The 17,923-nt window shown below is 50.3% G+C and overlaps 1 protein-coding gene across 1 annotated transcript in view; it reads left to right on the plus strand.

Annotated features, from left to right (window-relative positions):
- The first annotated feature begins 13,936 nt into the window (after positions 1 to 13,936).
- The window catches only part of LOC311585551 (heparan sulfate glucosamine 3-O-sulfotransferase 3B1), a 34,815-nt gene continuing 30,828 nt past the window's right edge, over positions 13,937 to 17,923 (plus strand). Inside the window, exon 1 of the mRNA XM_084760919.1 lies at positions 13,937 to 15,737. Coding sequence (XP_084617045.1) covers positions 15,184 to 15,737 — 554 coding nt within the window. The 5' untranslated portion in view covers positions 13,937 to 15,183. The remainder of the gene's footprint in view (positions 15,738 to 17,923) is intronic.

The following is a 17,923-nucleotide window of genomic DNA, read 5'->3' on the forward strand; positions in this document are numbered from 1 at the left end:
TGCTGCCATAATAAAGTATAGCAACTTCTGTTTTGTTTTGTTTTGTTTTGTTTTGTTTTTCAAGACAGGATTTCTTGTTGTTGCCTTGGCTGGCCTGGACTCCCTTTGTAGACCAGGCTAGGCTCGAACTCACAAAGATCTGTCTGCCTCTGCCTCCAGAGTACTGGGATTAAAGGTGTGCGCCACCACGACCAGCTGAAGTATAGCAGCTTTGAGTCCACACCTTTGGTTCTTTTGGGTACACAACTAATAGTGGGATTGCTGAATCCACAGTCATCCCAGGGGTAAGTGATGAGGGTCTGCCCATCTTTTCCCAGCAGTGTTCCCGCTAAGCAGCACACAAGGGCTTCTGTTTGTGACTTCTGAACACTTGGCCCACACTTGGCGCTTTCCTGATTGCTGAAATATTGAATTTGTAGGTATGTTTATGGGCCACTGCTAACTGTGGCACTTTCTCTTTTAAACTTCGGTTTTATTATTTTATGTACATAAGTGTTTGTCCACACGCATGTCTGTGTACTGTATGTGTAACCTGACCAGAAGAGAGTACTAGATCCCCTGGAACTGCAGTTATAAATGGTTGTGCGCTACCATGTGGGTGCTGGGACTTGAACCTGGGGTCTCTGGATGAGCAGCCAATGTGCTTAATCATGAGCCACCTTTCCAGCCCCATTATTGTTTTCAATGCTAATATCTCTCTCTCTCTCTCTCTCTCTCTCTCTCTCTCTCTCTCTCTCTCTCTCTCTCTCTCTCTCTCTCTCTCCTCATTCTTGGGTTCCTATATATGACATGGGTTCACTTCACTGTGTCCATCGGCCCCTCATGTTCTTGTTCCTTCATTCTTTTTTTTTATTTCCAAGTCTGCTGATTTTAGCCATCCTATCGTTCAGTCTGATGCATTTGTTTGTTTGCTTGTTTGTTTGTTCATTTGTTTTGCTTTTGGGGCTGAGGCAAGAGGATCACCATTACTACGAAGCAAGAGTTTGTCTCCAAAATAGAAGAGAAGGAAAAGTTGGAAAATCTGTTTCTTGAATCCTCCTTATAAGTTTTTCATGTAGGATTTCTGTTTGGTTCTATTATTATTATTATTTTATTATTATTATTATTATTATTATTATTATTATTATTATTATTATTTCCTTTTTGTAATGCTATCTTCAGTTCATTTGTTGCTTTACTTTAGGTTTGTGTGTGTGTGTGTGTGTGTGTGTGTGTGCATGTGTGTGTGTGTGTGTGTGAGAGAGAGAGAGAGAGAGAGAGAGAGAGAGAGAGAGAGAGAGAGAGAGAGAGAATAACTAAAATAGTTACTTTAAAACCCCTGTGAAGTATATGATTTATTTGTCTCTTCAGGGGCAGTTTCTGTCTCCTAACTTTGCCTCTCCTGGTGAGTCAAGTCTTCCTGGCCCCTAGTACCTTGTGCTTTTGTCTCCTGCAACTGGATGTTTGACTGCTTGATGCTTTAATTCTAGAGATCAGCGGATCTCCCTTCCTCAGGGGTTTTATGGGTTTGTTTGTTTCCTTTGGGTTTTCCTCATTTGCTTTGATTGTTGAGGACTGTAATTGTCCATTTAAAAACAACAACAACAACAGTAACTGTTTCCCAAGTCACTTTGCAAAGACAATTACTGGTGTGTGGACACTGGCCTCTTTCAGATTGTGTTGAGCTAATGTTTTGACATGGATTTCCTCGAATGGCTTGAGGTAAAATGTGTACACAGACGACCCATGCACACAAAAGAGAAGGAGACCCTGCTGGTGTTTGCTGTTGACATTGTTCTGGGACACTCCCTCGGCTCTCAGCAAGGATTGTCCAAATGATGGAAGAACAAAATCCCACAATCTTTTTGTTCTTTTCCAGCATTCTGCTAGCCCGAGGCACGTGTGTGGCTCTAAATCCTGCTATGCCTGTGGCAGACTTCTCATGCCTTTGTCTCCTGTGGCTTTGGGTGGTCTAACTGTAAGCTCTTGCCCACCATGTCTCTCCCAGGCACCTCTGGGTCTTTGGCTGGTCAGTCTGGTTTGGAGGTTTTGGGCTTTTGTTTTGTTTGTTGTGTTTCTTTGAGATGCCTGCTCCACCTGCAGCCCGGCTTGGCCTCCTGCCCTTGCCTCTCAGGTCACAGGCAAACCCTCTCGCTCTGTAGAGCTGGGATCACAGGCAAGCCATGGCACCTCTGGTTCTGTGGGTCTCTGGTCTGCCCTCTAGCCTCGTGAGAGGTGCCCACCTTTCCACCCTTCTGAATGCTAAGTGAGACAAAGACCCCTTCTTCAAGCTCCTTCAGACAAGTTAGAACAGACCTGCACTCTAATTTGTTCCCTCTCACAGGCTGTTGCTCCTTCAAGACAAAGGCTTCCAGGGCCTAGAGAGATGGCTCAGAGGTTAAGAGCACTGACTGCTCTTTCAGAGGTCCTGAGTTCAATTCCCAGCAACCACAGGATGGCTCACAACCATCTATAATGTGATCTGATGTGCACTGTATACATAATAAATAAACAAATCTTAAAAAGGGGGGGGCTTCCAGCATGCTCAGAAGGAGCTCTCAGCTGAGGACAGGAGGCACACACGCCGTGCTTTCCTACTGTTTTCAAGATGAGATGGCACTGCTTGCTTTCATTTGCCATTCACACAGTTAGTACAAAGCTCTGAGCTGTTTCCAGTGTTCTGACAGCTGCTTCCGTCCACTTCTGCTTGTCTGTTCAACATTATCATGGAGGAAAAGGCACCCTGCTCTGCCCCCACTCTCTGGTTTGCCATTTCTTTGTGCCAAGAAAACCAAAGCCTACAGGCAGAGTCAACAGCCAAACTCTGCCAAGACAGGGTAAGCTAGGCCTCAATAGTTCCTGCCTCACAAACATGTCTGTCAGATATATTGGGCCAGAAGGCTGAAGATGATGCTCTAATGTTATAGAGAGTTTTGGGTGACTGTTCAGGCAGCAAACTGTCTCTGTCATCTTTTGATTTGGAAATCTACTAACCTGCACTCCCGGCATACTCAGGTAATCAATTGTATTCCTTCTCAAGTCTCTGATGGAGTTGAAGACCAGATAGTTTAGTTTTACAATTAAGCTTAGTTGTTTAGGGGTTAAGATGTTCTCAGGTCTAGATAGATGCTTTAAATTGATAATGATGAGCTTTGATAGATATTGATTTACATTCAGAATTTTAGATGCACTAAGATAGGAAAGATGTTTTCTTCGAGGTTGTCAAATACAAATAGCCAAAATACTAAGAATGTAACATTTATATAATTCCTGATTGTGTCATGGCTCTTCTTGCTATAGATAGTTTATTGTATATATGTGTAATAATATAAATGTATATGTAAAAAATTTTTTTAAATGGGGGCTGGAGAGATGGCTCAGAGGTTAAGAGCTCTGGTTATTCTTCCAAAGGTCTTGGGTTCAATTTTCAGCAACTACGTGGTGGCTCACAACCATCTATAATGTGATCTGATACCCTCTTCTGGCATGCAGGCATACATGTAGATAGAGTGCATACTCAGATACATACATTAAATGAATAAATAATTAAAAAGACATGTTTAATAAAAAGAAAAAGAAAACCAAAGGCATTTCCAGGTCATCCTCTATGTGACTCAAGGCCTAAGAGACATCAGGGCAGTAAGACTAGCCTCACAGGATGACTGGCTCAGTGGGGAATGAGGAAGCTGCTTTCCTGTACTTCCTGGGCGTGTGTGTGAATGGGAGCAGGTAGCTGGAAAGTGAAAGCCACCTAAAGAATGGATACAAGGACACAGGTCAGAGGATTGCCTCATCAGAAGCCATGATGGGCAGAAGATGCTGGTAGGATTGATGAAAAGGCAACCAAGGAACTGAAGAGCCAGGAGTACCTCTAGCGGAGGAGGTTGAGGTGGCTGAATGAGACGCTGTAAGTCAAGCAGGGTGTGGCTGATCCTTTGTCCTGTTGCTGAGTGGAAAACGGACTGCAAGGTAGAATTTGTGGTACCGGAAGGCTAAGAGGGGGTGTCCTTGTCCTTGAGGGGAGCCACAGTGGAGGCAGTGGGGATGCAGCTGTCTCTGCAAGTACTGAATGGAAATGCTGGAGATTTCAGGAAGGAAGGGGTAAGGAGGGAGGAGGGAGGGAGGGAGGGAAAGAAAGGAGAGAAAGAAGGGAGGGAAAGATGGAAGAAGGAGTGATGGAAGGAAGGAAAATCTCCAAACTGTGACCAGAGTGCATGTAAGGGCTGAGACTCAGAGGCTGGGCAGCTTCAAACTGGGGAGCCATCAAAACACACAGAGGACATGCCCATCTACAGAAATGTGGAGCACCACTGAGGAAGGCTGAAAAGGAAGAAGCTGAGGAGGCCAGCGTTTGGAGGCTGTGCAGAAAAGGAGAAGCAGGCTAAGACGTGCGGAACCTTCAGCTTGCCCTGAGCCCCATGCCCTGAGCCCCATGTCCTGAGCTCCATGTCCTGGATGAGAGAGGTCTGTGGCATGGGATTGCTGGGACCATGGCTGGGTAACACCTGTCCCTCCTCTCAGCCAGGCATGCTAAAGGCAGATGGAGGATCACAAAGTGATGCTTTGGAAGGTCAGTAAGTCATTTATTTCCAGACCATCCTGTGCTGCCTGAGTTTGCTTTCTCTCACAGTGATCAAGCAAGGACAAAAAGCAACTCGGGGAAGGAAGGAGCTCATTTCAGCTCACAGGTTGCAGTCCAGCATGCAGGGCTGTCCGGGCTAGGGCTTGAAGCAAAGATCACGGAGAACACCGCCTACTGCCTTTCTTTTCATGGCTTGCTCAGTGTCCTTTCTAATAAGACCCAGGACTATCTGCCAAGGGTTGGTACCACCTACTGTGGTCTGGCCCTTCTCACAGCAGTCACTAATCAAGAGAATGTCCCACCAATATGCATACAGGCCATTCTTCTGTGGAGGGTCCCTCCTCCCAGGTGACTCTACATTGTATCTAGTTGACAGAAGTTACCCAGCATATATAGAGATAATTCAGACCCCCCCTTACTGCCTTGGGAAATACCTGTTTGGCTCTGAGCCTCTCTAAAGGTGGGGCCAGGAAAAGGGGAGAGAGTCCTCGTATAAACTGCCTCAGTTTCCACCTGCATTTCCCTTTTATTTTCACGTATTAAGTTAGTCGGCTGTTCTCCCATCCACAGAGAATGCATTATGTTTTTGTAATACCCACACTTAATGGTATCACAGGTTGTTGGAAGCACAGTGTTGGTCGCCTTTGTTTACAATCATGCCTGCTGCTAACAGTGTTGGTTCGGGAACTGGCTTAGGAAAGCCCAAGTAAAGGGAAGGAAGGAGGGAAGGAAGGGGGAGGGAAGGAGGGAGGAAGGGGGAAGGAGGCAGGAAGGGAGGGAAGAAAGGAAGGAAAATTATATGAAAGTTTTGATCTAACGGATGACTTATGTTTGCATACCTAAAGTCTGAAGCAGGCCAGAAACTGACGTTGTCCGTGTCTGTGTTGATATGTGTTCACTTCTTACTAGGATACATAAGTCCAAGATGCTCAGGTGCTTCATTTACTTTCGGCCCCAGAAATTTGCTGGGCCCATTCTGTAAGCCTTGGACTAGGCCAGGCAGTGGGGCAGAGTGTGCAGGGCAGTTTCCAAAGAGAATATAGAGTCGTTCCATGGTTGGTAAAACTAGATGTATGTGTAAAGAAGACAGGTCAACCACACGGATGCAGAATAGGTGGTAAAGCTGACCCACAACAGCTGAGGAGCCACTCCTGGTACCAGAGGGCCTTGGGGTCTGGGGACACCCCTGCTGGTCTGGATGGCCTTCAAAAGTCACCTCCACACACTGACAATGGCCTCCTCGTCTATAGGAGATGCTTACATCCTGTGCACATGGACGCTGGTCCCGCACTAACACTGACTTTTCCTCTGTGCTTCAAGATCTGTAAAGAAGGGTCAGACTTGTGGCAGCAGAGGCTGAAGGTCAAAACTGCACAGATCTTGTCTGCAGTGCACACTGCCATGTAGTATAGTGTTAGGCTAAATCGCTGATGGCTCTGTGCCCCTCTTCAAATTTGTAACATTAAAGCCAATTACTGTTTAAACTACAGGTGATTTCATGGGGATGCCAGTCTGACAATCCCAGGTGCCATAGCCTTCAGGCTCAGCACTGCATCCCTCAATTTCACAATAAATAAGGTGAACAGGAGTTGCAAAGTTGCCCTACAAGGAAGTGACCCTCTCCATGTCTCTGGAGAGAGAAGGTAAACAGTGCTCTCTGGGGCTGGTACAAGCTGAATTGGTTATGAGGCTGGAAAGGCAATTACCAGCAAATCACTAGTGCGTGTTGCCTCTGTGTGAGGGAGGATATGTGGGTTTGAGGTACATGTGGAGGGTATGTTGTGTGGGGAGGCTATGGTGCTGGTGGGGTATGGGGTAAGTGTGGGGGGGTATGGTATGTGTTAGGGTATAGTGTGTGCCTGCGTGTGCAACTATGTGCATGTGAAGGCCAGAAGACCTGTTGTTGTTGGTCAGGGACCATCCAGCTTCTCTTGAGACATGGGCTCTCATTGGCTGGGATCTTGGTGATTAGGCTAGGCTAGGCTGCCTAGCCAGCAAGCTCCAGGATCTGCCTGTCTCTGCCTCCTTAGAGCTGAGACTACACGTGTCCCTCCACACTCAGGCGTTTTATTTTATGCTGGCTTTGAGGATCCACCTATGGTCTTCAGGCTTAGATGCAAGCAGTTTACTGATTGTGCCATCTCCTTAGCCCTCAGGGAAAGCATTGTTACTGTTAATATCTTTGTTTTGTTTTGTTTGTTTTTGTTTTTTGAGACAGGGTTTCTCTGTATAGTGTTGGCTGTCCTGAACTCACTTTGTAGAGCAGGCTGGCCTCGAACTCACAGTGATCGGCCTGCCTCTGCCTCCCAAGTGCTGGGATTAAAGGCATGCACCACCACTCCCGGCCTGTTAATATCTTCAAGAAAAAAAAAATTGAGGAAACCAAATAAAGAGGTGGTTCTGAGCTTTGTGAGCTGATCTCGATTCCAGTAGGTTTTTATACATGTCACTTTTTTTTTTTTTTTTTTTTGAGACAAGGTTTCTCTATGGAGCCTTGGCTGTCCTGGACTTGCTTTGTAGACCAGGCTGGCCTCGAACTCACAGAGATCCAACTGTACTTGTCACATTTGTGCTGTCTGATCATGGCCACTGGAAGTTTAGAAGCTAGACCTTGTGAAATGAAGCCATTCAAACAGAGCCACCTTTCATGGCTTCTAAGAGTTGTCATTGATGCCAGGCACCTGTGTGTCTGACAGGTCTCCCTAAAGCCTCAGGTTAAGGGATTGCCAACACAATAAAGAAAGCACTGGGCAGCTGAAGTCTGAGGACAGCCAAGTTGCTACAGTGCGTTTAGTGACGTGGGGGAGATGGCAGCATTTGTAAGGACAGGAACTCATGGGTTTGTTCTTTCAGCTTGGCTGGTGACTGCTGGGAACAGTGAATGAGGGGCAGGTTACAGAGGTGAAGTCCAGCAGGAGAACGAGTGGGGAAATGGAGAAGCAATGAGCCACATTAACAGTGGGGACAAAGGGACAGCAGACCTGTGTGGGAAGCTCTGGGCCCAGCAGCATCTCAGCTATAAAAGGAACAAGAGGAGCTTAGAATCTGCATTTTATTATATTTTTAACCTTTATTAGTCATTTTCTGTGGATGGTGTTGTGTCTGCATGTATGTTTGTACCTGCATCCAGTGTCCATGGAGGGCAGAAGAGGGCTTTGGGTTTCTCCGGGACTAGAGAACCCAACTATGGTTGGCCGTGAGCTGCCATGTGGGTGCTGGGAATCAAAAACTGGGTTCCCTAGAAGATCAATAAGTGCTGTTAACCTCTGAGCATCTTTCTTGCCCCGGAATCTGCATTTACTAAAGTCAAGCTGGATGTAGGGGAAGCTCCAGGGCAGAACCTAGAATGCTCAAGGCCCTGAGTTTGATGCCCAACAATAACAACAACAACAGCAACAACAACAACAACAACAACAACAACAACACACACACACACACACAGTGGCTTCTCAGAAATACCAAACAACAAATTTCTTGCCACAGGGCGATTCTGGAATAAATAGATCTCAAGACTCAGAAAGGACCTCCGGTTTGAGGTCCATTGGATTGTTAGTCTGTGCTAAGAGCCAGCAGGTTAGTACAGTCAATAACTTCCTGCTGCCTTCAGCAACATTAGCTTGGAATGTTGGATTCACAAACACAGACCTTGGGGAGACATGTTCTAAGTACCTCTGTGCCCCAGATACCTCTGAAGATTTTTCTCTTCGATTAAAACACCACGGCTCCTTTGTAGCCAATAAGCAAATAGAATCTGGTTCAAAGACTTGGAGCTGCCACCTGCTACTTCAAAAGCTCCTTCAATTCCCTGAGCAATTTACTGAGGCATCTGGACTCCTGAATATCTCTCTCTCTCTCTCTCTCTCTCTCTCTCTCTCTCTCTCTCTCTCTCTCTCTGTGTGTGTGTGTGTGTGTGTGTGTGTGTGTGTATGTGTGTGTGAGAGAGAGAGAGAGAGAGAGAGAGAGAGAGAGAGAGAGAGAGAGAGAGAAGGATCTGCCACTGAAGGCAGGTTCTTAGTGAGCACCCTCCTAGATAAAAGCCTTTGTGACTATGATGGCGGAAACAGGAAGAGAGCTAATTTTTATGGTTGAAAAATACTGGTTGGCTCAGAATTTTAATGGCATAGAGAAAAAAAATTCTGGGTTTTAGCTTAATGTTTTAAATGCTGGAGTGTCTGAAAAAGCCTTATTGGTGGACGACATTGCCGCTGAGCCTGTAGGCTATATAAAGAAAGCATCCTTGGGTACTAAAATTATTAGGAAACAAAAACCAATACCATATTGAGAAACTCATACCCTTGAGGTCCTCTGGGTCACTATGTAGCTCAGGCTAGCCTTGAACTCATGATCCTTCTGCGTCATCTTCTTGAATGTTGGAATTCAACAGGCTGTTGTGGGATAGTCTTCTGCACTGTGTTTGTTTATTTGTTTGTTTGTTTTGGGGGGAGGTTTGAGACAAGGTCTCTCTGTGTAGCCTTGGCTGTCCTGGACCCACTTTGTAGACCAGGCTGGCCTCAAACTCACAGCAATCTGCTTGCCTCTGCCTCCCGAGTGCTACTAAAGATGTGCACCACCATACCTGGCTTTCTTCTGCACTGTGTATTCAGATGCTGACTTCTCTGCCCCAGATCTGGTTGTATTCTGGTTGTAGGCATGGCCATTTCTGTGAAGACTCTCCTGTGGCATGGGGCTGGCCAGACCTGGAGCTCAGGAGGAAAGCACAGGTTTTGCATGCAGGAAGCTTCGTATTCAAACCCTCCTCCAGAAAAATAAATCAGAATGTGCCACAGACACGCATATAGAATATTATATGGCCTCAGAAAGAAAAGACACAACTTCTCATATATGCTACAGCATGGATGGACCTTGAGGATTATTATTAAGTGAGATCCATGATCCACTAAAGGGCAAAGCTGAATGGGTGCCCTTGTGAGAAGGTAGGCTGCCCAGTCACATGCGGAGACACGACGGTGGCCTACAGCTGGTGATGGAGTGGAAACTCAGTGCACAATGGGACACGGCTTTAGTTTCTTCCAGATGAAAAGAATTCTGAAGGTTGCACACAATATGAATGTACCAAATCCTTAGTTGAGCAGGAAAAAACAGCACCAATGTTGTTGCACTCAGAGCTATAGATGGAGCTTGGTGAAACAGCACTTTCTAGCATGCACAAAATACACTTTGTGTTAGCTACACTCAATACTAAAAGCAAAAGAGTAGCACAGCAAAGCCCAAGGGTTCTAAGTCTAACTTGGGGGTGGAACAACATGCCCAGCCTGGCTATATGTAAGTTTTGATGTGTTGGTGAGACACCCAAGTTGAACTGTTATCACTCAGTTCTGTGGCTCCATCCAGACCTTGAGAATCAGGTCTGGGTTCCAGGTACACGTTGGGGTTCCCCAGAACATGGAAAGCCATTGGGTCAGGCAGAAACATTAAACATTTGGGAGTTGGGGCGGGGGAGGCAGGGTGGACAGTCAGAATACTGGTCTTGTAGAGCAGGAACCTGTTCTGTGGGTTCTTAATAATGATGGATTCTTGTCATTATCCACTTGTCAAACCTCACAGCCCGTTTAACACTATGGCAAAAGCCTAATGCAAACCGCGCGGGTCTTTAGTTAATATCCTATCAATATTGGCCACCAACCATAACAATAGTGTAGCACTGATGTCACCTGTACATGCACACTAATAGGGCATGGTCACTCTTGTCAAGGTAGAGTTGCTGTTTAGTACTCCCAGCTTTTAAAAATGAAGCACAGAGCTGGAAAGCTGCTTTAACTATTAAAACCACCTGTCGCTTTGTGTCTCTCCCCAACATGGTGTTTCATAACTACCTCTAACTACAGGTCCAGGAGATCTCATGCCTTCTTCTTCTGACCTCTGTGGGCACCAAGTGTCCACATGGTGCATGTACATACATGCAGGCAAAAACATTTGAACACATAAAAAGAAATGGAAAATACAGTTAAAAAAAAAAGATGGCAGTGTATACTTAGCAACCATGGCTGTGTTTGGAAAGAGAGATTCAAAGTTTGGTTCTGAAAGAGACATAATCTATATTTCTTATACATTTGACTTTTTAAAGAAGTTATATAACTATCCATAACAAAGAAACACAGCTCAACAAAAGGGAACTAACAGGTGAGAGATCAGAAACTGTATATAGTTGTTGCTATGAAAAACTAATATGAGCCGGGCATGGTGGCACACTCCTTTAATCCCGGCATTCGAAAGGCAGAGGCAGGTGGATCCATGTGAGTTCCAGGCCAGCCCGGTCTACAACGTGAGTCAGGACAGCCAAGGCTACATAGAGAGACCCTGTCTTGAGGGCGGGGGCGGGAAGAAGAAGAGGAGGAGGAGGAGGAGGAGGAGGAGGAGGAGGAGGAGGAGGAGGAGGAGGAGGAGGAATATGAATAGATAGGTTGGGTGGACTTCCTGACAGAAACCGACTTCCAAAGCCGGTAAGTGTCCACCCAAAAGGGCTCCGGGCACCCCTGGGCTTTCCCTTTTCCCATTCCCTGCCAGGTTCTTTAGGGTGCGCAGTGTGCGGTGGTTGCAAGGTGCAGAAAAGCCACCCGCCTGATCTGGGCGTCACACTTCTTTTCCTTATGAAATGAGGACACACTTCTCCCTTGTGAGGCTGGCGGCTGTGTCCCCCAAAGACCCCACCCTTTTTTACTGAGAATCCGGGCTCAGCTCCCCGCTGGGTCTGAGTTTGCTTCACCCACAGGGCCTTGGCAGTCCGAAGCTTTTCTAGCCTGTTGGTGAGCCACCTCCACCACCCCAGCCCCTGCCATCTCCAGGAATTTCCCACCCTGCTCTCCGGGCCTATGCTTCGCCTCTAGGCTGCGGTGCCCTTAGCTTTCTGAGGAAACAAAGAAGACCCCTGAGCCTGTGACATCCAGGAGGTGGAATCTAAGCCAAGGGAGAAGCACCTCTTTAGGGTGCTGCAGAAATCCGATTACCAAAGCCATCAGTCCAGCAGCAGCGCAGCCCGGAGCGCTCCCTGGCGGGCGGGCAGTGTACCCGCGAGCCGCACCCACCACCACTTCCTCCAGCCAGGCAAAGGCTTGCAGCTGCTCAGTTCCAGGGGCGGCAGAGCTGGCAGCAGACAAGGCTGAGGGTTCCGGTAGCAGGAACTGGGGCTCTGGGCCACCGGTTCAGGCAACCCAGGAAATGCCTGCTCTGCAGTCCCTCCCGCGGTGACTGGAGGAGGGGGGGGGGGAGCTCGAAGCCACCAGAAAGGAGGCAGGTCAGGCAGTCCGGAATCTAGGATGCAGGCTCAGAAATGAGTTCTGAGGGAATCTTGGCTCAAGCCAGTCCCTTTTGACAATTTGAGGTCATAACAAGTTGCTAGCAACAGGATCCGGGGAAAGAGGGCAAAGACCACCATTGCCTTGCCGACTAGACCCGCCCTCCTGGCCCTGGGTGCTTGCTCCTACCTACTAGGTAATCATATATGAACCAGCTTGAAACGTAAACCTCACAGGTGTGATGAAGTTGAATTCTCCTCTTAACATATTTTCCAAAGGGCGAACATTGTGGATAAGTTTATCGGGGGAGGACCATCTTTACTTTTGGTTTTGGTGGTGGAACTTGGTGGATAATCAGTAGCGACAGGCAGATAAGGGTTGGGAGTCCTGTTGGGTTTCAGTCGGCTTGGCTGTCAGCTCTGCCAAGCAGCGAATCTCAGGCCTCTCATTTGCTGTGTAAGGCCATGAAGGAGACGGCATCTGCTGAGGTCTGAACAGAGGAGAGCCGGGAGCCAAAGGAATGACTCCCAAACGCTTCGGGACAGCTCCTGAGGAGCCTGGAGACCAAAGATCTGCACGCAACTTTCTCAGAACTCCAGTTCTGACCTCGAGAGCCCACTGACCTTGGACAGCCCAGGTCCTGGCTTGGTGCAGAGAGAATTCCCCATTGTTCTAAGTGGGACCTAGTGGGCCAGGCTGCGACTTGGCCCTGGGGCGCTCAGTCCAGTGCCACACTCTTGGCAATTTCCGACGCCCACGTCTTCGCTTCCACTCACTGCCTTCCCGCCCCCGCCCCCCGGAAAAAAGAGACTCCAAATATATCCGGTGGCCTCGGTTTGTAATCGCTCACTTGCTCACTTAATGGCCTTTGCTAACCCACAGGACAGGGACCATTTTTATTCACACTCAGTCAGGCCTGAAGGAAGCCACGTGGGAACTACAATTCAGCACTCACAAATCAGCAACTTCCTTCCCGTCTAAATAACGAGAACTTGAAAACGCGCCTTTCGGAGACGCTGACGTTTCCCTCTCCATCGACCTGAAAACAAAAAGTCGGGCTAGTGTTCAGAAATGTGTTTGTTTCCTATATTATAAGTTTAAAAGAAAATGAAACTGGCTGATTAACTTTAAAAATGAGGGCGCTTAAATCACTCCGAAGAACGTACATCTCAGCGACGCGGAGATGGGGGCTGGGAATTCTAACTGTTGCAATAAACGAGCAGGGAAAAAAAGTGTCCTCCCACTAAATGATTTCTCTCTTAACAATTTTGTAGAAAATTGGTTTTGGCTCAAGCTAGACGCGTAGGGATGTCCAAAGAACATAGCAGGAGCGCATAGGTACCAGGGTAGCCGCTTTGTCACGTATCCTCCTTGGTCAGTGTTATAGCTAGGATGCACTTTCAAATCTGAGGTGCGCAACTCAAATTCACTTTCTCAGCTTGGTCCCAGCGTCCCGAAGCTGGACCGTGGAGGGGAGGCAAGAGCTCCAGACACTTTGGGGGCGTTTATTCCGGAATGGAAAGTGTGCTCTCTGGTTACTGCACACTGGTCCCAGAGAGCTGAGTAGGGAGAGAAAGGATAAGGTCGGTTCCGCTTCGCCCGCCTGTTCTCATCGGGAAGTGCAGGGCTCCTGTGGCCGCAGAATGAGTCACCTCTTGGGTCTCTTTGGCCCGCGCGGGGGAAGGAAGGAATGAAAATTCCGTCCCGGAACCGCACTCAGTCTGGCGTTGGAAGCCTAAGGGTCTTGTGGAGAATGGGTTCCAGGCACGGAGAGGCTCCCAAGGCACCCGGATGAACCTCAGCATCCCGATCTTCCTAACTCCGAACGCCAGCGCAGAAATTTGGCCCCGCGCAGCACTAGCGCCCGCGCTTCCTGCAGCACCAACGCTTACAGTTTCTGAGAATACCCTCTTCCAGGCCACCCCCTGGACAGATATGCGAAGCAAGGAAACGCCTCGAGAGGATTTTTTACTATTGAATAAGTGCTATTCACTTACTATCCCTAGATTTGCCCCATATCGACAATCAACTTAAAAAAAAAAGTTACTGGAGAAAACCACCTAAGAATTAGTGTCGTAGGTCAGAAAACCAAACAATCTACTAAGCAGTGGCAGATGCTGACTTTATTGTTTATTCTAGAGAAAGGGAAATTGGAACATTTATCAAATTAATGTTGCCAAGGAACAGATACCCATATAAAACCTCCTACGTGTGACTGAAAGTTTCAGCTAGCGTCTTAAAATCAAACAACCTCCCTTCCCTCTGCTCACTTTCCCAGCCTTTTCAAGACAGTTTGGAAAGCGCAAGAGAGAATTTACGTCCGCCTAAGTTAACAGGCAGTTAAAGGGAGATAGAGACACCCAGGGAAAGGTAGGTAGTGACATCCACCGAGATTTCCCTCCGCTTAAACTTCTTAAACCAGGGTCTGCTGTGCCCCTTCCCTGAGCCCCGAGTGTGGAACTGGGAACGCGGTGGGGCCTGGAAACAAGTTCCGGTTGGCTTTCTCTCTTCCATCCAAACCTCGGCTCCGCAACTCTTACACTCAGGAGCCGGATGGCGGAACACTTGGATGGGCACTCTCGTCTTGGCACACAATCGGCTACAGCCAAGGCTGGCTCTAAGAGCGAGTGCGGAAAAGCGCGCGTGTATAGGAGAGCGCCACTCAACCGGGTGGGACTTCTTCCAGCGTCGGGTCACTCCAGCATCTTCACCATCTGCTCCTGTCACCAGCCGGTGGACCCGCCTCCCTGAACCCGCCCCTTAAGTTCTGAAGCCAATAGTAACTCCAGACTGCTCTACCCCCCTTCCCGAGCTTTTTCCACACCCCCACGTTCCGAGAGACGATTGGCTATTTCGACTTGGGCGAAGCTCCGGCATTTGCATGCTGCTCGCGGTTCCTGGTAGGTAGCACAGCCCGTCACTCGGAAGGCCGGAACCGCCCACTCTACCTCAGTGCTGGGCTCTCTTCCTGCGCAGTTCTCCTCCGCAGCCTCTGCGGGCAAGCGCCGGGGCTGCTCTCAATCTCCTGGCTGCGAGGAGGCAGCCCCGGCGAGCTGCCGTGCGCCCCGTCCAGAATAGCCTGGGTGTGGGGTACAGCGTCCTCCGTAGGGCGTCTGCTCACAGTTCCCGCCGCCCGGACTTTGCGTTCCAGTACCGGCTTCTCGTGGGCATCATGTCAAGAGCCGTCGCCGCTGCAGCTGCCGCCGTCACCCGGGGAAGCGCCGCAGCCTCGGCAGCCGCGAGCACACGGGGGCAATAAACCGAATCCCTCGGGCACAGAGTGGCAGGGGACCCTCCTGGTGCTCTCTGCTTTGGCAGCACTCGCGCCATGTGCTGAGCCATGCCCCTGGCCGCGCCCGCGGGCCGCGCATGGGGCAGTGCCTGAGCGGCGGCCGGTCCTGCCTCAATGTCCCGGGCCGGCTCCTGCCGCAGCCCCCGCCGCCCCCGCCGCCGGTGAGGAGGAAGCTCGCGCTGCTCTTCGCCATGCTCTGCATCTGGCTCTACATGTTCCTGTACTCGTGCGCTGGTTCTTGTACCGCCGCTCCCGGCCTCCTGCTCCTGGGCTCGGGGTCGCGCGCCGCTCATACTCAGCCAGCCCTGGTCACAGCTCCGAATGAAACATCCCCTAAGATGCCTTTCCGAGGATCTCCGGCCAATTCACTGGCTGCAAGCAAGGATAAGACGGTAGGCGCCGGGAGCCAGGAGGAGCAGAGTCCAGAGGCTCCGGACTCCCCTAGTCCCATCTCTAGCTTCTTCAGCGGCTCCGGGAGCAAGCAGCTGCCACAGGCCATCATCATCGGCGTGAAGAAGGGCGGCACGCGGGCGCTGCTGGAGTTCCTGCGCGTGCACCCCGACGTGCGCGCCGTGGGCGCCGAGCCCCACTTCTTCGACCGCAGCTACCACAAGGGCCTCGCCTGGTACCGGTGAGTTTCCTCTCTAAGGGCCGCTGCGCTGGCCGCGATCCCGACCGTGAGCCCCTACGGGGCGTTGCGCGTCAGGTGGGGAGGATAAAAGGGGTACAAATTCGGGCAACCTAGGGCGAGCGGGGACCAAAGGCTGACCACACATTGCGGGTGGAGAGTTGCGGAGAATTCGGGTGCGTCCGGCTAGGCTGAGACAGCAACCTACTGAAACTTGTAGCAAGGCGCCGGTGGCACCGTGGTCCGCTGCGCCCTAGAATCATTTAGGGCGACCTCGCCACAAAGACACCCCGCAGCTACTGGGAAAGGGCCGGAGTGGCGGGCAACCTTTGGGCCGTGCCGGGATCCTACTGAAATAACTCGGCGTGGTTAGGATTTTGTTGTCTCCCTCGCAGTCCGGGACGCGGGGAAGAGTGCTGTGGGAGTGCAGTGCGCCTCGGGTAGCAGCCTCCTTCATGCACCAACTGCTGGAGTCGCTTCTGCTGCCCACAAGAGGAGAGGGGCGCGGGCTAAGGCGCTGCGCCAAGGCCGCCTAGAGTCTGTTAACTTTTTGTTACAATTCTTCTTGTTACCCGAACCCGAAAGGGGTCTGACCCGCTTGGCTGGCGAGCCGCTGGAGCTTGGGAGGGTGACCCGGTAGCTGAGCGGCTTTGCAGGCTGCAGCGCGCCGGGCGTGGAGTTGTGCTGGTCCCTGTCGGGCAAAGGCACGTACTGCAGCCCGCAGCCGCCTTCGAAGGCTTCTGGGCGCCTTGGGCTCTGTGGGCTCATTGCTACCGCCCAGGCCGCTGTGTGGGGAGGGCCACGGCAAGGACGTGTGTTTCCGCAGATTCGGTACATGTCCGGCCTCAGAGAATAGCCCTAGACCATTGACTGAGAAATGAGGGTTGCTTCGAGGTCGTGGCTTCCGGCTGTGAGTCCAGTTCCAAAGGGACCGAGGCTCCCGGGTCACATTCGCGACCTCTGCCCATTGCGTCCCGGGCTGCTGGTCCGGAAACCCGGGTCCATAGCCCCTTAGGTCACCACCCAGCCTTCGCGACTCCCTTGAGTTTTTTTCCCCCCAGACTAAATTACTTTCAAAGAGGGTCAACGACTTCTAAAAACAAGGAGAGACACCGAATCCCGCTTTCTGCCTCCACCATACTTTCCAGGAGACAGATGGCGTGGCAAATACAACGATCAGGCCCTGAGGATTAAAAGCAGCTCCTTTTTCAGCCCCGCTCACCCCTTCCCCTTTGTTATTTATTTATTTGTTTATCTATTGTGTGGAGTTGTCCAAGTCTGGAGGTTTAAGCCAGCAGTGATGGCTGTCCTTCTCAAGGTTCCCGGGACTCCGAGGCTTAAGGATGGGGACTTGCGGGGGCAACGCTCGGATTCATGTTCGATGGTCTCCGTGCTCTCCTCTGGGCGCTGGAAATAACGTGGATTCTGGGTGGGCCCGGAAGGGCGAATACTTCGGTGCATCCAGGTGCAGTTTACCATGGGGGCCTCGCTAACTGTAGGCTACTGCCATTGGTGCGTTGATGCTGTTGCCTCAACCCCACTACCCTCCCCATTACCTACCGGCTCCAGGACGGGGTGGCAGGCTAATAATCATTAGTACTAAATCTAGAGGAGCGAAGCCCAGGGCAGCCGGGGTCTTTTCGGTCAGACACATCTGAGGCCAGGTTGGTAGGAACTGGCAGACGAGTCACTGAGCCCTTGAGGGTTTTAGAGGCACCTGGGACAGGCGGTGGAAATCCCCACTGGAAGATTCACGCGGAGGCGGAGGCGGAGGCAGAGGTGGCTGCCTCCACCTGCCACCTCCCTTGGGGCTCTGGAGGCCCTCACTGCACTCAGCTCGGAGGCGGAGAGCGCAGCCCAAGAGCGTGGCGGGGACCCGGGGACCCGGCGACCCGAAGCCAAGCCGCCTAGACGCGCAGGCCACCCGGGCTCCACTAGGCCGCGGGAAAGCAGGGTCTTTCTGACGCCACACGGAGGCACAGGCCCCGAGGCGGTGACCTGGTGATTTAACTGCGGTGGCGCAAGTGCCCCGACCGCTTCTGCCTTTCGGGACTGTCCAACTAGCGACCGGAGTGCCAGCGAGTTACTGGATATTTTCTTAAAGAAAGAATAAATTAAAATGATGTTTACTTAAAACTTGTAAATTATTTTAGATTGTTGTGGGTTTCTGGACCAATGCAAGGACTTCA

This window comes from Acomys minous (genome assembly GCF_964271855.1).
Source record: "Acomys minous genome assembly, chromosome: 16".
NCBI classification, from domain to species: Eukaryota; Metazoa; Chordata; class Mammalia; order Rodentia; family Muridae; genus Acomys; species Acomys minous.